Below are 27,906 nucleotides of genomic sequence, written 5' to 3' on the forward strand. Positions count from 1 at the left end.
AGTGTGTGCGTGATGACGACAGCAACGTGCAAACGTAGGGGGCGTGGCCAACGGCAGACGCTGCGGCTGTACCCAGAAAGAAGCAGAGACAGTGCGGCAGTTTGAGGACACCCACCTCTCAACAGTTGCCTTTTTATCCAGGAAAGGACAATTCCCCACCATACGCAACTGCATAGGTAGGTGTCGACTTTAGGGTTAATTGTAATTCTAAAATACGTAAAGTAATGACTGCTATCGTCGGGTAATGAGCTAACGGTTGCAGCTTTGTTGGTGTTCCGGTAAGTTCGGAAACGGTAGCTGTGTCTAGTTTTGTTACTACGTATGTTGATAAACTGAACACATTTTAAACATATTTTGTTACCTCGTAACTTATAAACATGGACAGAAAGAATGTAAGTACAGCTGACTACAACTGTCAGTACGTAACTTAGGAAAGGGTGCAATTTCCTTCAAGTGTGTGAACATCATGATTGGACCTGCTGATGTTGTGGCATTGCAGTGATGTTGCAGCTCCAAGCCTACAAGTCACACACGTGTGTGTGTGTGTGTGTGTGTGTGTGTGTGTGTGTGTGTGTGTGTGTGTGTGTGTGTGTGTGTGTGTGTGTGTGTGTGTGTGTGTGTGTGTGTGTGTGTGTGTGTGTGTGTGTGTGTGTGTGTGTGTGTGTGTGTGTGTGTATTCTGACTGGATTTGCAGACATTTGAGTTTTGCATGTTGTCCACACATTTCACTGCAGTCTCTCTCCTAACCATCACAGTGGTTTTGAGTTTTGCTGTGCAGGAGCCAAGGTCATCGATTTCCAAGAGCTGGTGGTGCTCTTTAAGGGGGAAGAGAGTGGCCTGCCTGAAAGTCAGGCCCTTACTGTGAAACTTTCATTCAGGAAGTGGCTTCAGGTGGGAGTTTTGTAAGGCAAACCAACAAACTTGAGGGTTAGATGTTTTCCAAGACGCAAATGGAAGCAACGTTCTGCCAAGTTTAGGTCTGCAGCAATAAGTCAACTTAATGGTTACTATATTTGCTAAACATAAGGTACTCAGTAAAGTAATTTTGAGTGCAGAAATGACAGAACATGATGTCTGTCTGTCAGCCTTTCAAATATGAAATTAAAATATGTTTACTGACAAATCTGACAAAGAACCTTAAATAATCCCCGCAAGTCACCTAGAAAATATCCTGCAGATGAATCAATGATGAACACAGGTGTTTGTTGCCACCTTTGTCAAGTTTACATCGTTTCTTTAAAGCCTGAAATCATACGATTGGATCAGCATGTGACAGAATATTAATCTAAGCTATAGCTTTGGGAGCTTTTAGCCTAATTTCCCCGCCTTTGTTCAGAGTAGAGCTGCCTCAGGTGTCATCATATGACCCGAGCTTGATCTAGAGTCATATGTTAGCGGATTATAACATACCTATGGCTGCTATTCGTGTAGGGTCCCTCTCTCCTAACCCTAAATTCAACCCAGCAGTCACTTATTTTGAGATCCCTTGTTCTAAACCTAAGTTACAAAAATTCAAAACTAAGTCTCCGTAATTGTTACGCACCATCTGTTTGCAATTTATCTGAATATTTGTACACTCAGTCTTGGAAATCCCAACTACTATCAGTTCCTCCTGCATAAATTAGGCTACACAGTGGATAGCAATCATTCCTGTAGAAACGCAGGAGGAGGTGATATCAGTGGCTTAGCTGTTTGAAGTCCTGCCACAGAATAATGTAAGGAACATGGTTTTGGATTAATTGTAATTAATAACTTACTCGCTAGTTTGGTCAGAACAGGCAAGTTGAGATGAAGAGTTTGGCTGAGCATTTTTCAGGTATTATAAAAAAGTGTGTGTGTGTGTGTGTGTGTGTGTGTGTGTGTGTGTGTGTGTGTGTGTGTGTGTGTGTGTGTGTGTGTGTGTGTGTGTGTGTGTGTGTGTGTGTGTGTGTGTGTGTGGTGACTCATCAAACTCTCCCCCTCAGCTCTGGAGGGTCGAGCAGACTCCTGAGGATTCCTCCTTATCTGTGTCTTCCTCTGCATCTCTTGCTCTCGTCATACCGTGTATCTTCAGCGAGCTGTTATTGCTCGTCGGCTTTTGAAAGATGGAGGAAGAGAAAGCACAAAGCTGACATAACGTGGGGAATCAGATCAGTGATGACGAGTTGTGTGTCATTCCCCTCACCTAAAATACATCGCCTGTTACTCATCAGTCTCATCAGATTAAACTCAGAAGGTGCAAACGCATATCTCAAAAAGTTGATCATTAAAGTTCATTATGCAACTAACAATTACTTTCATTATCAATAAATCAATCAATGGTTAGTTATTAGTAAAAGCTGCGTAACATCCAAGACGTCTTTAGGAGTGGTAAGAGGGTCTGACCAACAGATACACTGATGCTGCGAGCTCTGATGCAACACCCAGATTAAATATTGATGAGCATCAGGGGAAAAAGAGAGGCCTCAAAGTGTGTGTGTGTGTGTGTGTGTGTGTGTGTGTGTGTGTGTGTGTGTGTGTGTGTGTGTGTGTGTGTGTGTGTGTGTGTGTGTGTGTGTGTGTGTGTGTGTGTGTGTGTGTGTGTGTGTGTGTGTGTGTGTGTGTGTGTGTGTGTGTGCGATCCACCTCCACTGCAGAAGATAGCTGCTGTAAGTCCAGCTGTATTTGTTTTCTGATTCTGTGCTGAGAGCTCCTGATGAACATCAATCTGTAGACAGGTTATAGTGTGTGTGTCTTGCCTCACTTACACATTGAACATTTGGAAGTAAAGGTAGTCAAATTATTGCTAAAAGTTGTCTTTTGTCTGGAAGCTGGCACCAGCTAAGCTAAAGCTAGGCTAAAACTAATGCAACAGTCCTCCGTTTAGTCCTGTTTTATCTTCAGTCCTTACTGGAAGAGGCTGTTTTTGCTGCAGACCAGGCAGACAAAGAGTTAATTGGCATGCGCGTTTGGGAAGCAGCGAGCTGTTGGAGGGTTATGGGTGAGGAAGAGAGAGGAATAGGAAGAAGGGAGGGCTGGCTGCAGTCCCTGTGCCTCGTGACGCCGTCTGCAGCGTGAGTTTGTTTACATCCATCTGCAGCAGACGTCCTCGGGTAGGTGTGTGTGAACCCCCATCTGTTTAACCGGCATTTTGACAGCCATCACCCGGATCATCACGGTGACCCTGGGTCTGGAGGATGACATCTTAGCTGGGTTTGGGTGTTTGAGAGAAAATGCACAATCATGCTGTATGCTAATAGGTCATCTTTTAACCAATCCTGGAATTTCTTTAGCAACACATTCTGTGCTGTGGAACATTTTCAGTACCATGTAAAGACACTTCTACTAAGTTCCAGTGAATGCAGAAGCAGGTTTATTCTGGTCCACTTTTGTATTAAAATGCTGTCATAGTGGGAATCTGTTAGTTTCTCCTTCCTCTAAGTTAGTTATTAAAGGTCTCTGTTATTGGACAGATGTAGGATGCATGATTCGGCAAAAATAACTAATTGCGATTATTTTAGACTGATATAGGAGATATGCATCATTTAGCATTATTATTTTCAATTAGAATTGGAAAATGATACTGAAAGGATCTGAGAGGACATCATTTGACTATGGCACCTGCAAATATTGCTATGTTGATTATTTTGCAGCCTCTGACAGCTGTTTGCAGATGTTGTGGTTTGATAAGTTACATTTGTAAAATAAATGCAGGTGAACATCCTGACAAGTGAAATATGGCACTTACTGTCTGAAATGAATCCTCTGCTTTTATACTCCCATGAAAGTGTATTCATTTTTAATGATGGGTGCTTGGTGAGAAAAGCCCTCTGACCCTTGACCTCCTTGGTCAAGGGGTGGACAAATTCGACCCAAATGAAGATTCTATAAACTTTCTCATTGAGATACTAATGCTACGAAGAAATGGTGAATCCAGCTTCACAAAGACGCCGTGTCACACCAACGACCTGCTCATTTTGCCAAGCTAGATGTGGGTGTTCAGGTTACCCTTGAATAACACCAACTGTAAGAGATTTGGAAACACATGTATGGCCTTTCTCCTTAAAGGCTGAGAAACTGCAGCAAGATATCAGAGCAGTAACATCTTTTGACACGTATTGGGCTGCCCCCTTGTGATGACAGACAAATATCCACCCTCCCACACAACAGCTTTGACAAGATGGCACATTATCTTAAACGGCTCTGTTCTTACATAACCTTATGCGATATCTTCAAGGCTTTTACTTGTAACAGTGTTTTTACAGTGTGTTATCAGTTATTGTACTTAAGATACAGCTCTACGTCCTCCATTACTGTTCAAATACACAGATCATAATGCGCAGCCAGATGTGTGTGCAACACAAAACCGACTGAAGGTTACTGTCAGCCTGACCGACTCGTTTAGACACTTCCTGAGACAACAGAAGGAAGTAATGCTAACTTGAGCAAGACACACACACACACACACACACACACACACACACACACACACACACACACACACACACACACACACACACACACACACACACACACACACACACACGTCCTGTGTTTGAAGCTGTGGGCGATGCTCATTTTTGTGTGAAAGGGTTACAGCTGCTCTGTCCCTCTAAAGAAATTATTCATGCTTTATTCTAATGTCTATCACACCGGGTACACACACACACACACACACACACACACACACACACACACACACACACACACACACACACACACACACACACACACACACACACACACACACTAATAGGGAACACCACTGTAATTGTGGGCCAGTCAGCTTTGGACTGATCCACGCTTTAGCTTTTATTTCTGTTACTGTTGTAGCAACAACAGACGTTCAACTGAATGTCCCACAAAGATGCAGTTATGTGGACAGACAAACAATAGGTCTGTAATGAATTATAGAAGACATTATTAACTGTTTGCACACACAAGTCGTACTAATAAATGTATAGCGCTGTTTTTGTCTTTACAGATTGTCAAGTTCTGCTTCATCCTCAGTGACTCTGGATCACTTCTCCTTCACCCCATTAATAAACTGTAAGTAGAAAATGATCAGGGGCGCCATATACTCTCAGAATAGTATGTTACCAGTGCTGCAACTAGAACATATCACAGTCTAATTGTTTGGTTTGTATTAAATATAGGGTAAAATGACCCTCACTGCTTCACAGGACTTTGAAAACGTCATCTTGGACCGGTCTTATAATGGAATAATCAGGACAGTAATCATCTGTACAGCAGTGTGTTTCAGTGTTTCCCGTCTATCTGTAGCAAAAACAGTGAAATGAACTGCTGTTATATTTGTAAATGCATTTATTTCTTGTGCCGCTTTAGCTTTCCCCATCAGCTGCCTCCTCTGCTGATGTATAAATGTGGTAATGGATACATGTGTATATCAGCTGTTTATTACTGTGTGAAAAACGCCTGGTAAAAACCACATTTAGTCCTTAGCTATGAGATGTGGGCCGACACATTCTCTCTCAGAAACGTGTGGTGTGATGCCCTGTCTTCAGTGTGTGAAAGGCCTCCTGGCAAGGAGGAAGCTGTAAAACTGGGTTTCACCATGTAGGGTTAACAAGACTCTCACTCTCACATGCTCTGTCTCACTTTCACCTTCTGTGTCTTTAAACGAAGACAGGAGCTTAAAACACAACCACACGCATGTGCTTATAATATGTGAGCACAGCCTGCAAGGCAAACAATTGGTGTAAAGAGTTCAACTAAGTTGTAACTTCTCCCTGACGCCTCCACAAATCAGGGGGCGTTGTGTTAGGACCTACATGATCTTCATGTAACTTACATTTAATGATCTTTCACACAGGATACTGTCGGCTATAAGTGGCTCACCTTCTTAAGGCTTGTCTTTAAATATCGGATTTCACAACACGCTCAAATGTTTGGAAGTCTCCGCACTGAGGAATTGAGTCGTGAGTCCTCCAACTTAAACAAGTCATTCGTCACGGCTCTCCAAAACAGAGTAAAAGTTTATCCCTGACCTTAAAAACTATTTCCCGTTCAGTTGCTGCTCTGGAGCTTTCTCTGGCATCACATGGTCTTTCTCAGCACTTGGAGCTCCAGTTACAGCTAGCTTGTGAGAAAAATGTTGGCAGTTTTTATACGTTTTACCCAAACATCCAATGCTTTTCCTAGAGAGGACAGTCGCTGCCACCTTTAAATACCAGATGAAAGGTAAAAGCATATGACCTGTGCATTCAAAGTGGCTCCAGATAAGAGTAGAAACTGAGTAAATGCGTACTTTCTTAACTTAATGAATGTTGAAGCTTGTTTATTCCCCTATTAATAAGCTAAAATCCACTTTATGAATCCCGGATTTGGTTTTATGTGTGAGGAGCTCTGGCCCAGAATTTCTGTGCCCTAATTCATGTGACTCACAAACCTACACACACACATTCACTCACACGCCATGCTAAATTTGGAGCTGCCTTATATGGCAGCTTTTTCCCCTCAGTGGAGTTTCTGAGCTGCCAGAGAAGAGGTCCACTTCCTCCTGTTTGATTCTTTAATTTTGGCAAGACAATAAATTCCCAATGCCTGCCGAAATACCTAATTGATTTGAGGTGTTAATCTGTCACCTCCTGTGGCTCAAACACAAAGGCATAACAATGCAGTTATAGATTTGAGCTCAGTAAATGCAATGTAGACGATAATTAGTTGGGACATGTTCACTTGGTCTGGAAGTTGATGTCCGTAATAAGCGTGGACTGATGTGTAAGAACCTGTTTTTGATAAGGAAACTTGGAAGCAAGTGCTCGACTTAATTCCCTCAAACAATAGTGTTTTTTTGGCTTCAGGAGTGGAAAAAGTAACTCCAGTTGGCTGAGGCACTGGAAATATCCTTCTTGGTTTAGGGCCAGAGATGCATTGATATCGGGATTTTCCTGGAGTACATTCAGAAAAACACAAATTCTTTGCACTGGTTGCTGCAGGTGTTCACGATATGTGTTTGAACCGCGCAAGAAATGCATCAGGCAGGTATCAAAGCCTGGAAAACAAAATACCCTGTAGCATTTTAATTGCATTACTTGTACTTTATAGACTTATTTTAAGGGCAGTTTTGCTGTGCTGCAGAGTTTGGCTGATGTATCAACATTAGAGGAACCAGGCTAAGCGCTGGTGTGTGTATTTTTGGGGATTATACATCTGGAGGGACGGGGAGACAGACTGACTGTCTCTGTATCAGCAGACAAGTACACAACAGCTACAGAAACATACAGAGCTTGTGTTTCTGTCTTGTGTTGAATGTGAAACTCTTTGTGGTAAACATGGTTATCGAGGGTTCTTTATACCCATGACTCAGCTCAACAGCTTCTTCTGCTGTCCTCCAAACTCTTACATGATTACAGAGCTGGAGGAGACTGGCAGTCCACATTAATGAACACACAGATCTGATTATTCATATCTTTATAAGCATACAAGGATGAGCAGTTGAATTTCAATGTTAATGGACAGGTCGATGTGCATAGGTCAGTAACTATACATGGGGAGATGGAATGAAAGTCACAGTAGTACTGCTCATGATCGTGGATAATTTAAATATATGAACAAAAACATAATAATGTTTAGCACCAATGCAAACGTGTAAGGAAGAATAGCACACTTATTTTAATTTCATGAAATATAATAAAAATGAATAAAATACAAATAAAAAAATAAAAGATTATAAATTATAAATATTATTATAAATTATAAATATTATTATAAATTATAAATTATAAAATATTATTATAAATATTATTATAAATTATAAATATTATTATAAATTATAAATATTATTATAAATATAAATTATAAATATTATTATAAATTATAAATATTATTATAAATTATAAATATTATTATAAATTATAAATATTATTATAAATTATAAATATTATTATAAATTATAAATATTATTATAAATTATAAATATTATTATAAATTATTCATGAATTAAAATGATTTAATTTGAATAATCAAAAGCAACAAAAGCTATTCTACTATAAAAAGTATCAAATAAATACATTACAAATAAAAAGTAACCGTTATTCAAACAAATTATACAACAATAACATGAACAACTTTAAAAAAGGGAGAAAGGGAAGACATTTGTTATCTTAAAAAAACAGAATGACAATTAAGGGATATTCAGTGATCAATCCCTTACCTTGAGCTGTCCCTCTGACCTATCTTATTAAAATCATAAACTCTGTCCTGCTGTTTTTAGGAAGCTATCATTTTATTTTTGAGCTGTTTTGCATTTACATGCCAGTGTCAGCGCTCATCAACACTCTGGCGCTCATCTAAAAGGCCCTTCAGGCTGATGACTGAGTGTCTGTGGGGCCTCCAGCACTGTCACAGCTCATGCTGTTGCACAAACAACAAGACGTTCCCTTCACTGCAGGCTTTTCTATTTTTCCCCCTGCATTTTTACATTTCGGTCGATCCCAGTTTTGTTGTTTCATGCAGGATGCGCATGCATCTGAGCTGACCAAAGTGGGCCATGTATCACATATATGGTCCGTCAAACAGTAACCCAGAACCACTTTAAAAATGAGATCCCTCTGTGGGCCTGTTTTTAAACCGTATGATAAATATCATTCATTTTTGGAGACGCCATGAATGTATGCTAAATCTGTGGCATGGGCTATTTCCAACCTTAACCTAAATCAATTCAACACATTTTCCTACGATATAAAGAGCACACAGCTACCAAAGATAGACATAGATACTGTCCCATTGCTGCAAATAGGCTAATTGCTCTTCAAAAAATGGGACAGAGAGGAGGGACCGAAAGAGTGGGACAATGAGGAGGAAGAGAAGCAGGAATACAAAAACAATGTGGAGGACTTAAAGGATAAACCTACAGTCTCTTAGCAACATCATGATATGCTGAGAATAAACAGGCACGTGCAAATTCTAAGTTTTATGTGGGATGACACGCACACACTTTTTTATTTTCACTGACGCATGCTGTACATACACCTTTGATGCTCAGTTGCATGCTAAACACACGTGCCCTCTCTTTTACAGTCTATTAATATTCATATATTTACATTTCTTTAATAGGCTGCCTTACAGATGGATAACAACCGGTTTCTTATTCTTCATTCCTCTCTTTATTAAGTTCTGAGAAAATAACTTGTTTAACTTTTCAAAATGTCATCTGAAAACCTGCTTGATTGTATCGCTCTTATTCATAGAGGACACGCTGCTTTCTGGAGCAGCTGTGGATCCACGCAGGAAGAGGGGCACCTCACATGGGAGTGTGTGAGGGTGTGTGTGAGGGTGTGTGTTCAGGCCTCCTGCCGTCGCCCGCTCTTCCCGGACAGGCATGGCGGGGGTCCGAGAGCGCGGCTCCCGGATCCAGAGGCCGTGGTCGGTGTACCGAGCCAGCACCTTCGAGCTGTCCAATGAGATGATCGGACTCGCTCTCGCTGGTGAGGAGCAGGTTATTTTCTCAGCCACTTGCAGCACCACTAAATCTAAAAGGACTCTCTGACACACGCTGAGTATTACACTTGTGTGGGAGCAGATCACCCCTTTAACCACGGGAGCGTAATGAGTCCAGAGGACTGTGATGTAATGTCATATATGCTAACATATCCCAGTGGATATCAGAGTCAGTTTAAGAGTCTGCAGTGCTTATAGCTCAGAGGAACATTCTAAACAATCACAGTGTGATGAATCATACGCATCTCCTTCATCATGGTGGTCTACTGCTCTCATCAATATGAATCCGTGCTGCACATGATTACATTTAGGGTACCTGCAGCCCTTGAGAAGTCTTTGAAAAAGCTGATTTATTTCCAAATGTTTCTTTAATATCTAATGACTTTGGTTTGGTTTCCAGGAAACAGTCAGGACCCAGATGAGCCTGTGCTTGAGTTCAGCGTGGGTGAGTAACATTCACACACATTTTGGCTTTTAGATGATGAGAGCAACTTGAAATCCTCAATGTTAAAAGAAGTAATATAAAAGTGCTTCATGTGTATAAAAAGTATGGCGCGCAGCTTGGCTCATGCAGTGCTTCTCCTCCAGTTTGCACAGACCTGATGACTCCATCTCTGGACAGAAAACCAAACAGCTTTGTAGCAGTGAGCTGCACGACACCCCCGCAGGCCTTCTGGACCAAACACGCCCAGACCGAGGTCATAGAGGTCAGACTCTTTGGACGCCTTATCAACCTCTTAAAGTCACAGGGGTTTTATTGTATCCACCTACACGGCCTTAATGTTTGTTTTGCTGTAGATATGAATACCACGTTTCTAGCACAAGAAGTTGAATAAAAACGGAGGCTTGAGTAATGCTGATGTGTTACTGCCTCTGTCTGCAGGGCACCAGTAACCCCATCTTCCTCAGCAGCATCGCCTTCTTCCAGGAGTCCAACATCAACCAGCAGACGCAGGTGAAGCTCGCCGTGTACGACGTCAAGGACCGCTCGCAGGGCACGGTACGAAGAGGCAGCTCTTTACTCACAGGGTCCTCAGATGTAATGCTTTACAATGGGAACACATTAAATCTGAGTACTTTTAGACACAAGTGTCTTCTTTGGATTAAACGATTCTGAAGTTCTGCTATGCAACACAAGTGTTGGTGGCGTTAATGCTCAGCAAAATGATACGTGTCTGTTTTCTGGAGGTGGAATTAGTAAAGGAAAACCTCTGAAATGACCATTGTTTTCTGGCTCCAGATGTATATGTTGGGCTCGGCACTTTTTCCTGTGAAGGAGTTGTTGCAAGAGAAGAGCCACAGGTTGCAGCTTGAACTGAGGTAACACGCACACTCGCACGCACACACATGCAAAAAGGGTAAACAACTAAAATGTAGACATTGATACATACTGTGATTTGATTCATCATTTAGTAATAACAAAAATGAAGTGCGTTCTTCTATGATATAGTTTTGGTACTTTTGCTTTACATCCCTGTTGATTTATTGTCTTCACCCTTGTTTCACAGTAAAGAGTAAACGATGAATTCATTGTACCTGTGTTTGAATGGACAGATCAGCAGAGAACGAGCGCGTGGGGAACATCACCGTCGCTGCCTGGCAGATGGAGGACAGAGCAGATCAGAGGTTGTCGGCCGGCTGGCTGCCAGACGGCATCAACGGGCGGGTGAGGGACACGGTCCTCCTGGAGCATTTGGTTAAACCGTTTATTTCTGTATTTTAAGAAACATAAAAACACTCAACCTTGAACCTCAGCTGGAATAAAATCTGAAATGGATAAGGATTCATTTCTGTCTGCTGGCCCCATGTGCCTGGAAAACAACAGACCAGATGATGCTTTATTTCAGGTCTTTTTTCTCGTGTTAGTGTCAGATTTCCGGCAGTTGACGGACATCCTCTCTCGACTAATGTGAAAAATGTGTTTCCTGTTTGTCTGTGTTTATGTGTAGTGGTTTATAATTCAACAAAAGACACTTAACCTTGTATATGTCACGATAAAGTTGTCACACAGCCCCACAGGGCACTTACAGGACATGTGTGTGTGGATTGGGTTTGTGAGTGTAGGCCTAAGGAGTGTACAGGCTGATAAAGGTGCTTTTTGACTCTCTGTGTAACACCTGTTCGTGTGTGTGTCCTGCAGACGGTACTGCCGGTCGATGAGAGCCTCACAGAGTCCATGGGAGTCAGAATCAAGTACGCCTCGCTATGCAAAGACCCCCTGCTGCGCTCAGGTATGACATTTACAAACACTAGTTTAAAACAAATGATAATTATGACCTCAAACGTTTGCCATAAGCAGATAATCCAAAGGGGAAACATGTTTCTCACAGACAAGAGGACAGCTATAACAACATCCAGGCAGCAGTCCCAAAACTCATGTGAAAAGGACTTTAAATCTGTATTTAGTGAAGGCTTTTATTCTCATGATCCCACACTGCCACAAATATAGATGAGCATAGTATTACAAGTGCACCAAAGAATTATAAAAAAATGGTTTCCTTTCTTCCCGTCCTCCACCTCTGTCGCCTGCACGGCTCCATGTTTACCGATCCGTCAGACCAGGAATCTGATTATCCAGCTGAAATATACTGATTGTCTTCAGTGAGTGGGACAGATCTGTTTACCTCGGAGATAGATTGCACATCCAAAAATAACACCAATGGGTACAATAAGCTTTGTGTGGGATCGTTTTGGTGAGGTTTTCTTTAAATGATTTGTGTCATTTATTTCAGCTGGTTACCTCACTGCCTCTGAGGCGTTTATATAGAACAGCTCAGTTAATAAACATATTATTTCATCTAAAGTTGTCAGCAGAACTAGAACAACATCATAAAAGATTCATCGTAATCTATTCAAGGCAAATTTAATTTTCAATTTTCCAGTGTTTGGAGGCACCATGTCCAGGATGTACCGCTTCCCCTCGACTGATGGGAACCACCTCCGGGTGCTGGAGCAAATGGCCGAGAGCGTCCTCTCGTTAAACATCCCCCGACAGTTTGTCAAACTGCTTCTGGAGGAGGACGCAGCCAGGTACTGCAACAGACCTGCAGTTTTTGGGAGTTTGTTCCAGATATATGAACTCTAACTGAAAAGCAGGAACATTTCAGATGCTTATCAGAAGCGTTGTGTGATGCCGATTTTTATTCAACCTCTTCCTCTGCAGGGTGTGTGAGCTGGAGGAGCTGGGAGAGTTGTCCCCCTGCTGGGAGAATCTGCGGCGACAGATTGTCTCTCAGTACCAGTCCATAATACTCACATACCAGGAAACACTGTCGGACCTCAACAACTACAGAGGTTAGACGTTTCTCCGTAGCCTTCAACAAAACACTACAGATATCTGTTCGCCACAGGTCACACTTTTTTCCATGCTCTTGTTTTTGTGTGTTCCACGTCAGGTCCATCGTTCAAAGCCAGCAACCTGAAAGCGGAGAGGAAGCTCGAGTTCATGCCCACAAACCTCCACGTTCAGAGGATGAGGGTGCAGGATCAGCTGGGCTTCGGTGAGACATAAATCCTCCAGAGTAACATGGAAAAACTCATCTGCACCTATGTTTGAAAATATTTGTATTCTATTCATTTATTTTTGCCTCAGCTTCCTATGCTTACACAACAGATGTAATTCTATTTATCTTATTATTTTTACTGTGCTTCCCCCCTGGATGAACAAAGTATCCGGAGTCTGATTAATGCATACATAAACAGAACTATTTTAAAACTATTATCAACTAAATAAATAAGAGACATTTTTACCTACAATATAAATATATTCTATATTCAATATGAATTTCATATTTGAATACAGTGAGATTCTTTCCTCCCCAGAACACACGTACGATGTGATAACGATCGGAGCGCCGGCGGCTCACTGCCAGGGTTTCAAAAACAACGGTTTGAGGAAACTCATCCAGAGGTTTGAGGAGGCCAAGAAACAGTAAGTTTGGAGGGGACAGAACATTAACAATAAGGACAAACAAAACTCAGTTGCATGTTTTCCCCTAATAGCAAAGATTCCGCTCTGTTTTCCTTCTTTTACGGACATTTTTAAAACCTTTGCTCCATAAGAAATGATTTTGTGTGGATGTATCTTTTTTTGATTTGGCTTCCCTGTATTCTTCTTTACTCAAAAACACAAATGCATTGTTTCTTTAACTCTTCAGTTCCACGGCTTCCTCGTAATTTTGTTTCTGTTACTTTTTATTGATCAGCGTATATGAGGAGGAAGGGTGAGTTTGCTTTGCTTGTCCTCATTTGTTTGTACGCTGTTTGTCTCTCACTGCTGTGTACCTCCACAACAAACACATTCACTGTTTTTTGAAATAAGTTTCAAACATTTTGGATGAACTGTCAGTAGGTTAGGCTGAATGAATGTCACATGATGCATTTGGTATGAACAGTATTGAAATAACCTCAATGTATGTTGCAATGCACACTGACATATTTGTAACACAGCACACAAAGTTTGTTAAAATATCGCTCATTTTATAAATTCAGAAAACATAAAGCCAACATCGAAGCGTTATTTAAAATGACTTAAATTCTCTTGAAGGTCTATCTGAATTTATAAAGTGACCCCTCGTTACTTGAAATGTAATGTTGTGTTTATCTGAAGCCCTTAAGCCATTGGTAACCATAGGCATGTGCATGCTAAGGCTATGTTGTTAGTAGACATTTAAAGGGTATTGTTATTTTAGTCAACAGTTCATATAGGAGAGGGTCATCAGCATACTTCTGCTAAAGAACACACGTCTTTGATTTCTTAAGCAGCGCCCTCTCCAGCTCGCAGTCCATCGTCTACATGCCCCAGGACATAGTCAGAGCCAAAGAGATCATCGCCCACATCAACACACTGAAGACGCAGGTCAGCTACTACGCAGAGAGGCTGTCCCGAGCCGCCAAAGACCGATCTGCCAGCGGACTGGAGAGGACGCTCGCTATTCTGGCTGATAAGGTACTTTACTAAATCTGTCATTCTTGAGCGCTTAAAGGGACAGTTCGTCTTCAAAATCACTCTCCTTGTGGCGCCATCTAGTTCCATTATATTGAAAAAGAGGCCTTTAGAAATAAAGCATTAGGTAAGGAGAAACATTTGAGGGAGAACTGCCTTTTTATTGTGAGTGCTTTTATGTTATTTCTGAGAATTGAAATGTGCCTTTTCCTCTAAGACACGTCAGTTGGTAACCGTTTGCGACTGTAAGCTGCTGGCATCAGCCATTCAGGCCCTGAACGCAGCGCGGCCCGAGTACATCGCCTCCAAAGCATCTCCCTCCGCCGACTCGGAACAAGTAGTCCTGCGCAACGACCAGGACACGCTGCTCGCCAAGTGGAGCGGCAGCAACAGCCGGTCCTCGCTGCATGTGGACTGGCATGAAGAGGAGTGGGTGAGTTCATTGGGAATAACAAAAAGCAAAGGATTTAGTTGTGTATTATTCATATAATAGTCAATTAATGAGTAACCTTATTTGTTAATGCGCAAGAACATGCATATATGTAAACCTGTAAACCTGTGAACTATTAAACACAGTTGTAAATGTGACATAATTATTCCAAACCCCCAGTGGTTGGCCTCTGTTTCCCCAGGCAGCCACAGACAAGAGTTTGTAGTGATGTAATAGAGCTCTACGCTTGCATTACATCAAATCTGTCAAGCAAAAACTGTGGCGTGCGCCGTGATTTGCATGATGAGGTGATTCATCTCATCTCTCATGCATCTTCTCTCCCCTCAAGCTCTGTTCTTCTCCCTGCTGTAATTACTCCATTAGTCCTTTTGGCCTTTCTTGCACGGCTCTGAAAAATGGATTACGATGCTTCTTGTCTGTGCTGTTTTAGGAGAAGGTCTGGGTGAACGTGGATAAATCTCTGGAGTGCATCATCCAGCGTGTGGACAAGCTGCTGCAGAAGGAGAGGAGGCCGAGTGTCGGCAGTCAGGACAGCACACTCACTGAGCTACAGGGAGGTGCCAGCAAGAAAGGTAACACACACCCCAAATGTACTTTTCAATTAGTTTAATTCTTTGGATTTCTGTTTAGCTTTTAGGCTGAAGAATGTGACAAATACGTTGTGTTTTGCTTGGTTTGTATCTGACAATCTTGTAGGTTAAATCTGTCTAAGCCAAACTATTCTCTATCTATTCACATTTGGTTAATTGGCTTGCTCAGTAATATTTTTAATGTGTTATAATTATTAATTACGACGAATAAAAACCATTACTCTAAAAACCCTCAGATATTAGTCATTCACAACAGTGCACATTGGCTGCATGTAAGAGCATTACTTGACATTGTTGTGTGTGACTGAAAAGATGAAGGAGCAAAACGAGCTTATTGGATCAACCCGAGAAGCTCATCACAGGACTCTGCTTCTTTACCATCTTCATCATCCTCATCCTCACCTCCACGATCATCTTCACCTCCACCAACCTCCTCCTCTCTGCCCGCCCTCTCCTCTGCACAACACACCTGTAGGTTTATTATTCTTATTCAAAATGTCAGGATTCTAAATGTGTTTTCTAGTTATTCATCTGTAACCTATCATGAGAGGAACCGGTCTAATGTGAAGCAGTTTGTTTAAGTGTGCAGTCTTTGTTGTTGTTGTCTCATTGGTTTGTCCACACTGTTGCAGCATTTCTGTAGCGTAAAGCAGGACATGTTTACTCTCTAGCTTTGCTTCTGTTAGTGCTGCTCCGTGACTGAACGCAGCCGGCGGTTGGATCTGAGATTTTGTGCTTACTCTACATGTTGCACTGAACCAGGGTCACATTTCTATCCAGAATTTCACTTCAAAATGGTGCTAGCAGTTCCGAAAGGCTTCAGCAGGCCACCACTAAGCACCTTTATTTTAAAAACTAGAACAAATCCAGCTTCAAAAACATAGGCTGTTGTTAGATCTGTGACCCTGGTTTAGAGTGTTATCTGTGTGTGTGTGTGTGTGTGTGTGTGTGTGTGTGTGTGTGTGTGTGTGTGTGTGTGTGTGTGTGTGTGTGTGTGTGTGTGTGTGTGTGTGTGTGTGTGTGTGTGTGTGTGTGTGTGTGTGTGTGTGTGTGTGTGTGTGTGTGTGTGTGTGTGTGTGTGTGTGTGTGTGTGTGTGTGTGTGTGTGTGTGTGTGTGTGTGTGTGTGTGTGTGTGTGTGTCTCTGCTGCCCCGTGGCTCGCAGTGCAGCTAATCATGCATGTTGCACCTCCGTCCCCTCTTCAGATGGAAGCCCCTGTGTGGAGGAGGCGTACCCAGGTAAGAGCTGCCCCCGTGCCATGCTTCTCTGCGACTCTGGTTCAACAGCTAATATTTGAGTATGGTGTGGGATTAGGGCATGATGTCATTTCCCTTCTTTAATTGTCTTGTTAAGATGTTTTTATTAGCTAAAAACCCAGTACCAATCTCATTTTATTGTTTGATTGCTGAATATGCAACCACCTAATGTTGTATCCCAATACATTTTTTAAGAGCATGTTACCATCCTGGTTTAGCTTGAACATGTTCCCATCAAACAATCAAATCAGGCACTCTACCCAGAAAACCCCTTAAAGTTGACATTATGTAACTCCACGTTTGCTTTTCCTGTTGCTTTTCTGTTTCATTTGTTTTCTGTTTCTGTCCCAACAATCCCTAAATGTTCTAATGAGAATGAACTTAATATCCCATTAAGTTCAATAAAGTCAGATTGCATTGTGTCTAGTCTCACCTCTGTAATGTATTCACGCCCACGCTCTGTGTGTCTGCGTGTTTCCAGGCGAGTGGAGCGAGGCGCTGTACCCGCTCCTCACCACCCTCACCGAGTGTGTCGCCATGATGAGCGACAAGGCCAAAAAGTCCATGGTGTTCCTCCTGATGCAGGACAGCGCCCCCACGATAGCCATGGACCTGTCGCTGCAGTACCGCCGCGACGTGGTCTTCTGCCAGACGGTCAGCACTAACACACGGCACACAGTTACCTGCTGGAACGACTCACAGCCAGGGAATCGAGGAAGAGTTCATAAATCTGTATATTGCACAGCTGGAGGGTGCACCTGTCACATATTAGTATGAAGTATTCATGTGCCTATAGCTAACTGTAGACAGTAAGAGCCAGGAAAGAAACCTGCAGACCCTCAACACTCCCACTCTGCAGACGATTAATTTCCCTGAGCCAACACTCAAAAAAGAAAGGGGATTTTTTTGTCTAGCAGCTTGTTATTTATTATGGAAAATAAGAAGCTGTAAATTTAAAATAGAGAGAGTGACAATTGCAGATGTTGAATGTCTACTGGGTAAATGTAATGAGAAACAGGTGTGGATCATTTAGATGGAACACTTCTTAGATATGTTGCTGATGTGGTTGCAGAGCCTATCTGCTATATCATCAATGTGAGTATTGAACATGTGTTTGCCCACAGGCGTGGAAAATAGCAAAAATGATTCCACTTGCAAAAAATCCAGCTGGACCATTTTCTGGTACAAATAGCCGCCCAATACGTTTGTGACCAGCACTAGGAAAGATAATGGAGAGAATCATTTTTAACCAAATACAAAAACACTTTAAGGTCACAATCTTAACATTGGTTACCAACACGCTTACCGGCCGGGCCATTCAACATGTACTGTTTAACACAGATGACCGGTGACTGGAAGGTGGAGGTAGATGATAGGAAGTTAGTGGGTGCAGTACTACTTGATTTTAGTTCTGCCTTTGATGTCATTGATCATCCATTGTTGTTGCACAAGCTAAACAATATGGCTTTAATCTGAATGCGCTGAGGTGGGTAGAACGTTACCTGACCAATCGATGTCAAACTGTTTTATTAATGGAGGTTTGTCAAAGATTAAGTCAGTCACTTGTGGAGTTCCTCAGGGTAGTTTTTGGGGCCACTTTTATTTTCTATTTTTACAAATGATCTACCATTAGTGCTACAAGAATCCAAAATTGTAATGTATGCAGATGACTCGACAATATATGGAGCAGCTTCATCTACAAGTGAGCTGAGTCACTGTATGAACAAGGATCTAGAACAGATCTCAGAGTGGGTCATAAATAATAAGTTAATGCTGGAAAACTAAATCTTTAATAATAGGATCAAATCATCAGTTAAAAGGTGAACCTACGTTGTTATTACATTTAAACCATATTGAAATTGAACAGGTCAAGGAAACGAAACTGTTAGGTATAACTCTGGATCAAAAATGATCTTGGTCTAAACAAATTGATAATGTATGTAAAATGGGAAGTGTGTCACTTGTTAAAAGAATTGTAAAATATTTGCCAAAAGATGTCAGTAGACAAGTTCTAGATGCTTTGGTTCTGTCACAGCTTGATGACTGTTCTGTTATCTGGTCTAGTGCTGCAGAAAAAGATCTAGACAAACTACAAGTAGCTCAAAATAAGGCAGCACGATGTGCACTGCAGTACTCCTACAGAACCAGAGAGACTGAAATGTTGGAGACCCTTAAATGGTTGAGTGTCAGACAGGTCCACTTACAGGAATATTACAGTGACACACTTACCTCATATATTACACACTCAACATAACTATCACACAAGACATGCAATAGAAAGAAGGTTCGTATGACCCACACCTAGATCAAATATCAGACAGAAAACAGTCATGTTCAGAGCCATGGTCAGCTGGAACTCGTTACCAGTCCACATAATCCAGGAAAATTCTCAAGTACATTTTAAAAGGTTGCTCAAACATTCTATGAGCATTACAGAGTAACATGTAACTGCCTGTGGGTTGGCCTTGTGATGATGACCATTGTTCATATGAGGAAATGAGTTGTTCTATTTTGCTTTTTGTTTTGTTTACTGTTTGTTTTGTGTGTGTGTGAGGACCCCAGGAAGAATAGCCAACGCTTATGCTAGTGCTAAAGGGGATCCTACTAAAGAATAAGAATAAGAATTTCAGTAACAGTTCTATATTATTCAGCAGGTTTACTGTAGATATTGTAGACATGCGATCTCTCCTGCCTCCTTTGGACAGCCGTGAGAATATTGGTTTTGAAGTGGAGTGTTTTAACCTCTAAGGATGTTGGAGCAACGTAGTTAAAGTAGGCAAAAGGGTTGAAAGAATTATGAAATATCGTTTAAAAGTATTGTATCTCCCAGTACAGTAACTTTTAAAACAGTGACAGTATTTGATAAATGTGATAGACGTCTTCATTTTGTACAAATTATAGAGTGTGTGTGTGTGTGTGTGTTGCAGCTCACCGCTCTGATCTGCGGCTTCATTATCAAACTGAGGAACTGTCTCCGTGACAATGGATTTCTCCGACAGCTCTACACCATCGGCCTGCTCGCTCAGTTTGAGTCCCTGCTCAGCACCTACGGTACACAGACACACACATAAACAAACACACCTTTAAGAAGATCAGGAGCTCACTGTGACCCACGTGTGTTCACAGGAGAGGAGTTGGCCATGTTGGAGGACATGAGTGTCGGCATCATGGATCTCCGCAATGTCACCTTCAAGGTAGGAAGAAGTCTCATTAGCATGTTGAATGTGTAGCAGCGGGAATTGAAAGTTATTTAGTTTCCCTCCCTGCCTGCTCACTTCAGGTGACCCAGGCCACCGGCAGCTCCGCCCCCGACATGCTGCCCATCATCACAGGGAACCGGGACGGCTTCAATGTCCGCATCCCATTGCCAGGGACCATGTTCGACGCTTTGCCGCGGGAGATCCAGAGCGGCATGCTGCTGAGGGTCCAGCCCGTGCACTTCAACGTCGGCATCAACGAGCAGCAGACGCTCGCTGAGAAGTGAGTGAGGAGGAAAGGAAAAGAGGGCTGAGGTTTGAGCAGGATGTTGTGCTTTGAGCCACGAAGGAAACATTTTGCTGTCTTCCTGTTGTTCAGGTTTGGAGACACATCCCTGCAGGAGATCATTAACGTGGAGAGCCTCTCCAGACTGAACTCATACTACGAGCAGTTCAAAGAAGTGCTGCCTGAGGACTGTAAGTAATAGAGTGTGTGCAAAGTTAAGCAAATACCAACGACAACAGCAAGGCCAGGAGCATCCTTTTTCAGCTGTTTCTACAGATACTTTGGTTCGTTTTAATTTAGTCTTCTTCTTTGTTCCATATTTTCCATCTCCGAACCCCCCTCAGGCCTCCCCAGGTCTCGTTCTCAGACGTGTCTCCCTGAGCTGCTGAGGTTCCTGGGGCAGAATGTCCATGCCCGGAAAAACAAGAACGTAGACATCCTATGGCAGGCCGCTGAGGTAGAGATTCTGCTTTTTTGTTCATCAAATATCATTTAATTAATCCGGAATTGAGAACCTCCCTTTGAAACGCTCAATATGTGATTTTCTGCCGCTATGGGTCCCTCACTTACACCTTCTCTCCCTCTCTGCCTCAGATCTGCCGCCGGCTGAACGGCGTGCGTTTCACCAGCTGCAAAAGTGCCAAAGACCGCACGGCCATGTCGGTGACTCTGGAGCAGTGCCTGATCCTGCAGCACGAGCACGGCATGGCGCCGCAGGTCTTCACACAGGCCCTCGACTGCATGCGCAGGTAGGACGCCCTCACAGTTCCTGAATGAAAATGATCAAATCACACACGGGCAAAAATTGTAAAGTATTTTACGCCTAATATTCTTGAAGGCACTAAGGTCAAAGGAAAACAAACATATCCAGACACAGACGATGATTTGCCCATGTGGGATTTCCTCTGTGAAGCAAACTGATCAAAGTTGCCGGTTCATGTAAAGAGGATCCTTGAACCTTTTGACATTCACCTGGCAGCTTACTTCACCAAACTCTTGTCAAAAAGCAAGGTCACCTTCTTTTGAGACAATGTTCTAAAGAGCTGCTTTTAAAGTGAGGGGATCCTCTTTGGATTGTGAGTGCTTCTTGCTCTGTTAGTTCTGTCTTTCCATCGCTGTCTCGTCTGTCTTCTCCGTGAGGTTTCGGAGTCCCTAACAGGCGGGCAGAGTGTTTTATTTATCTGTATCATCGGAGCACTTGATGCTCTATCGGCGTCACCTATTGTTTGCTGCCTCCTTCTTTCCTTCTTTTCTTCATCGATGTTACAATAAGGTGGCATTAAAACATTTAGCTTGGCTCTGCTCTGCAGCTGAGTCCGTGTTTACTTAAGGTGCTTCAGTTTTTTGTCGGATTTTGCTTGCAGCATGGCCAAATCATACATGCATAGTACAAATGTCTTTTTGTAAATAAAAGTACATGTTGCATATTTGAAAAGATGACTCGGAAAGAAAATGGGTGAAAGCATGACTAAGATTTGAAAAAAGCCCTATAAAATATTTAGCTGTATTTACATTTTCAAGTGTTCAACAGATTTGAATTAACGTTATTTAGGAAATAAGACGCAGTGCAAACATCTGAAGACAACATTTAAAGAGCTTTCTAACAGAGGAACGTATGTTCCCCAAACTTTGCTGAGATAGATCCATGAGCTGATTTGAAACTCAAGTGTGTGAATGTTCTTGTCTGGAAATGTGTTGAAAGTGGAGTTTCATGTACAAAAGACGTGTTTCTAAAGCTGCACTGTCATTCAAATACTGGCATGGTACGACGTGTCTTCACCGTTTCCTCTCCCTGTCTCCTCTTCTCCTCATCAGCCGACGAGCATGAAAACTGCTTTCTGATCATTAGAGCGCTTCATTTATTCATGCTCTCAGGAATGATTTTGAGCTGTGACGCATGTTAGATATTCCTCCACATCTACCCTCCGTCCCCCCTCTTACCCTTAATAAGAAGCTTATTGTTAATGTATGCATCCTTTAAATACATTGTGAAGTTCAATCTGAACCAGAGACTGACTGCATGTTAGCATTCTCTTAAAACTCAATACTTCTAAAAGTGTGTTGGTTTTCTGATCAGCTGGCAAACACATCCTGTGTACAGTCCAAGGTACTTCCAAATGTCTCCTAGTCCTACATTTAAAGGATGTTTTTCTGCATTTCGGTTTCCCAAGTGAACCCAGCTCATTGCTCTTGTATCCCTCCCTCCCTCCCTCCTCACCCCATGTCATAAATAATCTAAACATGGTGAGCCATAGCTCTTTTACTTATCTCCTTTCCTTTTTCTGAAAGACGTGGAAACATCTTTCTTAATTTTGTCTCTTCTCTTTTTTTCCCTCTTCCTCTTTTTCATGATTTGGCTCCTTTTCTGTTCTGGTTGGTTTGTAATCCATTCCCACTTGTTGTTATATCTTATGAATATTCACACCATGGAAACGGCTGTCTGTGGCTTCTTTGTCATTGTGATTATTCGCCGGTATCACCTGTTACTTTTCCATTTCCCCACCGTGCATGTATACATGCCACCTTTTTGATTTGGGCTTTGTTGCAACACACACTTCCCTCCTTGCTTTTCCCCATCTTTCATTGTCCTGCTTATTTCCTCTTTTAATTTCCTCTCTTAAACCTGCCTTTCAACTCTTTCCCGCTCTTGCACCACCTTCCCTTTCATCCAACCTTTTTTTTGCCGCTCCACACCTCCTCCTCCCTCCTCCCCGTGCCTCGGCAGAATTGGGACGAGGGAGGGAGTGATCCAGAAGAACCTGAGCGGCTTGCTGCCGGTGCGGGACCTCCGGCTGGACCCCAGCCTCCTGTACTCGCTGCCCTTGCTGGCTTTCAGCCCCAACCTGCTGGTGGTGTGGATCTTTCTCAGTGTGGCGTATTTCCTCGCCAAACTCCGCTGCAGCTGAGCGTAAAAACTGCTCTCTGTGGGAGAGTGACGGACTGTGGAAGCGTGGAAATACTCCACACGGACTCTTGAGGGTGTTTCTGAAACTGTGCCACTGTCCTGTGAGTGTGTGTGTGTTAAGCATGCACAGTAATCACCAAGGACTTCCCACCTGATGCCCCATTTGTCATCAATGAAAAATCTCACCCCTTTTGTTTGTTTCTGTGGTTAATGGGCACTTCCTGTTTTGTAGTTTTTCCTTTTGCAAGCTTACAAGCCAGGATCATATTTGATTCTTTGAAGCTCCACATCACATCGCGTCGGCACGACAGTAAGCCTTCCAAATCTGAAAACAGATTTCCAGACGGATACGTGTGATCTTAATTCTACTTTCGATTTTATCTTTGGGTGCATTATCGTTTTCCAGAAACATCCCTTTTTCTGTACAATTTCTGTTCGTTTTTACACACTTTAGCAGCATTTAAGGTCTGTTTTCAGCTAAGCAAAACAGCCTAATATAATATAGACATAATGACATAAACGTAAGGCTGGTGTTTCCAGATGCATCCACCCTGGGGACTGTTCTTTAAAAAAAGGACCAAACAAATGCAGCCGGCTTAGTGTGGCTTCAGTCAAAGTCGTAGCTAAAAAGAACTTTATTGGATCAAATCAACGTCTTTCACTCTCACGTAAGAAAACCCGTTTACATCGCCCTCTGACGGAGAGATTAAGGATCAGTTGCTTTGCCTTATTCTCCACCAACAAACTGTACTCAAAGTGACGTTTCTATGTCTGTAGGCCAGAGTTGTGAATATGTATATTAGCGTTCAGAGTATGTGTGTATAAATCTTGCTTCAGGAAAGAGTTATGGTGATCGTAGCTACGGTAACGGGACAATAAGGATCTTATTTAATTTCCGCTCTTATCATTGTCTTCCATGTGCTTTTGCACCTAGCTCGAAGTGGAGCAAACTAAGCTTTTATTTTGTGCCAAAAAGAGAAAGCTCACATTAGCTTATATACATACAGTATATATTTTCAGGCAGTGCTCTTTTTATTTATTTCAGTCTTCCTGCTTTTAGATCTGGGTCAGTAATGACTCCGTTTACATGCAGCTTAATATATGCTTTCCTGATGAAATCTATCCTAACGTTAGCCTCTACTGGGGTCGAAAGGAATCGATCTCTCAAATAAGGTGTCCCCATATATCAGAATACTGATAAATGAAGGACTAAACTGCGTTTTTTCCTCTGAGATAAATAAACATTTGCTAGCTTTTCATGACAATGCAGTGAAAGTCGCCCAAAACAAAGTCAAAGGTCAAATGTTTGAATGTAGGATATTCAGGGCGATCCTTTAGAGCATCTATGTGTGTCCGTTTACAAGAGGCTGGCTCAAATTGCAGCCATAATCAGTAGCATGTTTCTTTTTTGCACTTGAGCTGTAAGATAAACAGATGAGGAATGTATCCATGCTTGTGCCAAATGCGTGAAGTCAGGTTTTAATGGAAGAATTCAGGTGTGTGGGATTTGTTTGTAAAGAGTTTAAGCCTGGAAAGTTGTGACCTATTTGTCTAAATGCAGGCCACCTCTAATGCATCTTGTTTTGAATTTTTGGGAAGCAATCTGTCGTTAACGTCCTTCAAATAGCTTTTCTTGCCGTGCTGACAGTCAGAATACCAAATATATTTAGTTTACTAACCAATCTAAGAAAGAAACACAGCAAACTCTCACATTTGACTGACTGAAATAATCCGATCAGTTGCGTTTCTGCTTAAAATGTGACTGAAATAATGAATATACTATCAAAGTCAGTTGCTGTATACCTCTCTCAATCAATCTAACGATGAGTCGAATATTTATCCAGCTTTAACATCACCCCGCTGTATAGCGCTTCCTATTTGGGATGTATTATACGTGTATTCCCGCAGCTCTTGTATGTGATTAGTTGTTGTGGAAAAAATATATATGAGCGGTAAAGCCAAGCTCTTATTTCCCAGCTGCTAGGGTGTAAACCCCAATACTGTTGAACACTCATATTTGAATATTTAATGTGAAATATAAGAAGCTTATTTTGAAGTACAGGTCCGGGAATGAAAAGGACAAGAAATGTGTGAAGCACTTCTTAACAAACCCCACTGACGGCAAAGAGGGGTCAAGTTCAGCAGTTAGAAAGATAACAATCTGCAGCTGAATGAAAGCGTCCTTCTCATTAACATCGACCCAGTAAGAAAATGGATCAGGACAAAAATATCCTCCTGTGGGAGCTCACCTCGTGACCCCCCCGGACTCCAACACTCTCTCTACACTCAGTACTGAGACTCGGGGACAGAACATTGAACATGTATGAGCTTCTTATTAATACATACATGTCTTTGTGCTGTAACCTGAAAGGAGGAACTAGACTTTGTGAAGTGCTTTGAGAATATAAGCTTTATATTTCACCGAATCATTTGCTTTCGATTGCTCAATACATTTCCCAGAAGTGGACCCACTCCCTTTTGAAAGTACTTTAACTCTCACTTTTTATTTTGTATTACTTTAGGAGAACTACCTCTGTGAGACAGAAGCTTATATTTGAAACAAGTGATCTATAAATGCATCTAATACACAGATATGTCATTCATGAATCAGTGAGCTGCAGGGATGTGAAGGAACAGGAATTATTTTCTATCAAATCAATGCTTGACTTGGCTTTAAGGTGGAGTAACCCCGTACACAGCTGTGTAATAACTAAGACAGCAGGAACTATTACTTTCTTTCTTATGATTCCTGATGAATATATTTGTATGGTTGTACATACGGTGTATTTATGTATTGCCTTCAACGTTTGCTATATATTGTCCTCATTTCTTGCAAAGCAGCGATTATATATGAATATATCCATCTATAACGTGTGATGAGTATGCTTGGGCCATGCTGTCACTTTATCCCACAGCTGAATATGCAGCGGTTTCTGTTCATTCATTATTCTCAAGTTGCACTTTAAACATCTGAACCCTCCTGTTAACAACTGAGCTTATATGTTAGTTGATAATTGTAACAATTAACATATGATTTAAAAGGATATGTATTTACTAGAACAATAAGGACCAACCAATGTGTGTAACGATGTTAACTGCAAGTTATTGTGAGGAAGTTTTCCTTCAGAATTCAAATGTTTATTTCAGCTGAAGCTTAGAGATGTCCTAGCTTTATTTCAGTCTGTCAAAGTTAACTTGTACAGAAGAGGTCAGGAATTGTAATATCTGTCTTGTAAAAATGAATCAGACGTTAACCTCTGGCAGTGCTCCTCCTCTGTTATCAGCTACATGTCAAAAAGCTTCAGCCTGTGCCTCCATGTTGCTCCAGTCAGTGTGTCCCTGAACGCCACGCTGTAATAAACCCTTTCTGCCTCCACCTGTGTGTGTGTGTGTGTGTGTGTGTGTGTGTGTGTGTGTGTGTGTGTGTGTGTGTGTGTGTGTGTGTGTGTGTGTGTGTGTGTGTGTGTGTGTGTGTGTGTGTGTGTGTGTGTGTGTGTGTGTGTGTGTGTGTGTGTGTGTGTGTGTGTGTGTGTGTGTGTGTGTGTGTGTGTGTGTGTGTGTGTGTGTGTGTGTGTCAATAATGTAACACAGGGTGAGTAGCGGATCATTTTGGGGGGGAACTATTCCTTTAATTCATTGATTGTTGATAATTGGGAAACCCTGCAGCAAAGTAAGTGTCCTTTCATAGTTTCTCATATTGTTTGTGTTTATTATTCTGCCCTCACTCGTGTCCTGGTTGTGTCTCCTCAGTGAGGGCTGCAGGCGGGAAAACACGGTGAAGAACGTCGGCTGCCGTAAGTACGCGTTCAACTCGCTGCAACTCAAAGCCTTCCCCAAACACTACCGACCTCCTGACGGCACCTTCGGGAAGGTGGAAACCTGAACAGGGAGTCCGGAATACTATGGGACAATATGGCTGCTGTGTTTTGGGAAGGCTTCAGCTGGTTACTGTTTCACACGTTTGATAAACAGTAACTCACTATTTCTACCACCCTGGTACAACTGTTTTTAAGTACTGTATTAGATGCTTATGCCATATTATGCATACAAGAGTCCGACAGCAGCTTTTTATTTGTTCTTATAAATATGTAAATGAACAGCACTGCCTCAGCCCTGATCAAGCACTGATATAATGAAGCATTTATGTTTATGCTACACACCGTTAATCAACAGATAAATCTTAACTATCACACGTTATAATCCAGTTATATACAATCAGGATTTCCCTTCTCCAGCCACAGTATTTAGACGCGTTGTTTTTCTTCTCGTTGCCAGCCAATGTGTATCCATGCAGTTCGGAAGTAAGCCTTCACTGAATATTTAAACCCTGCTGTATAAATCCACAGGATATGTGTCTACGTATAGGTGAATAACAGAACAAAGAAGGATCTTATACAAGGCTCAAGCTAAAAGGACAATAACTCTGCAGGCTTCACTTCTTCGTTCCATATTTGGTTTCTATGCAATTTCAGTTTCCAAACTGTTATCTTTACCCCAAATTTAAAGAGAAGAATCCTCTGTATAACAATTTTCTCAAAAGGGGAACATATGTTTTGCATTTTTACACTTATTTGTAGTAGTGTTCCTCCCTTTTGGAGTATTAAGCCACATGTTAGTTGACTGTTCTTTACCACACGGGGCGCCGGGGCTCTTCCTGTGAATCCACATGTGACTTTTCTCTGCGGGAGAACCACACTGTGGAATGGCCATCCTACCGCTGACCACTCCTATACATGTTGTTCTGTATTTACCTGTTATTTTCAACATTCAAACATACTGTGCTGCATTCTGGGGATTTATTCAGATTAAAAACTTCTGAAAACATCTGAAGCTGTTTATTCTAACTATCCCATGCTG

The 27,906-nt window shown here is 41.9% G+C and overlaps 1 protein-coding gene across 8 annotated transcripts; it reads left to right on the top strand.

The window, feature by feature from the left end:
- Positions 1 to 52: 52 nt before the first annotated feature.
- Positions 53 to 27,873, top strand: LOC134860947 (inositol polyphosphate-4-phosphatase type I A-like). Of its 8 annotated transcripts, none has more exons than XM_063877837.1 (26): positions 53 to 176; positions 4,943 to 5,007; positions 9,171 to 9,407; positions 9,821 to 9,865; positions 10,009 to 10,127; positions 10,304 to 10,420; positions 10,661 to 10,740; positions 10,975 to 11,086; positions 11,561 to 11,651; positions 12,303 to 12,450; positions 12,584 to 12,714; positions 12,816 to 12,920; positions 13,243 to 13,351; positions 14,182 to 14,368; positions 14,583 to 14,798; positions 15,247 to 15,388; positions 15,719 to 15,877; positions 16,611 to 16,643; positions 17,143 to 17,315; positions 19,589 to 19,712; positions 19,788 to 19,855; positions 19,942 to 20,141; positions 20,238 to 20,335; positions 20,489 to 20,601; positions 20,739 to 20,893; positions 22,870 to 27,873. In XM_063877837.1, exons 3-26 carry the CDS (start codon positions 9,302 to 9,304, stop codon positions 23,048 to 23,050), a joined length of 3,012 nt encoding a protein of 1,003 aa, XP_063733907.1. In that variant the 5' UTR covers positions 53 to 176; positions 4,943 to 5,007; positions 9,171 to 9,301; the 3' UTR covers positions 23,051 to 27,873. The 8 variants fall into 8 exon arrangements, with proteins under 8 accessions (XP_063733907.1, XP_063733911.1, XP_063733909.1 ...); XM_063877841.1 differs by having other exon boundaries at positions 26,800 to 27,873; XM_063877839.1 differs by having other exon boundaries at positions 14,185 to 14,368.
- The last annotated feature ends 33 nt before the right edge of the window (positions 27,874 to 27,906 follow it).

This window comes from Eleginops maclovinus, chromosome 24 (genome assembly GCF_036324505.1).
Source record: "Eleginops maclovinus isolate JMC-PN-2008 ecotype Puerto Natales chromosome 24, JC_Emac_rtc_rv5, whole genome shotgun sequence".
NCBI classification, from domain to species: domain Eukaryota; kingdom Metazoa; phylum Chordata; class Actinopteri; order Perciformes; family Eleginopidae; genus Eleginops; species Eleginops maclovinus.

What these genes read in the sequence shown, in the direction of transcription:
- LOC134860947 (XM_063877837.1), top strand. Translation starts at nt 9,302, where the DNA reads ATGGCGGGGGTCCGAGAGCGCGGCTCCCGGATCCAGAGGCCGTGGTCG. An exon ending in TTTGAGGAGGCCAAGAAACA is followed by an intron (nt 13,352 to 14,181) that starts GTAAGTTTGGAG and finishes TGATTTCTTAAG; the next exon opens with CAGCGCCCTCTCCAGCTCGC. An exon ending in AGAAGTGCTGCCTGAGGACT is followed by an intron (nt 20,336 to 20,488) that starts GTAAGTAATAGA and finishes AACCCCCCTCAG; the next exon opens with GCCTCCCCAGGTCTCGTTCT.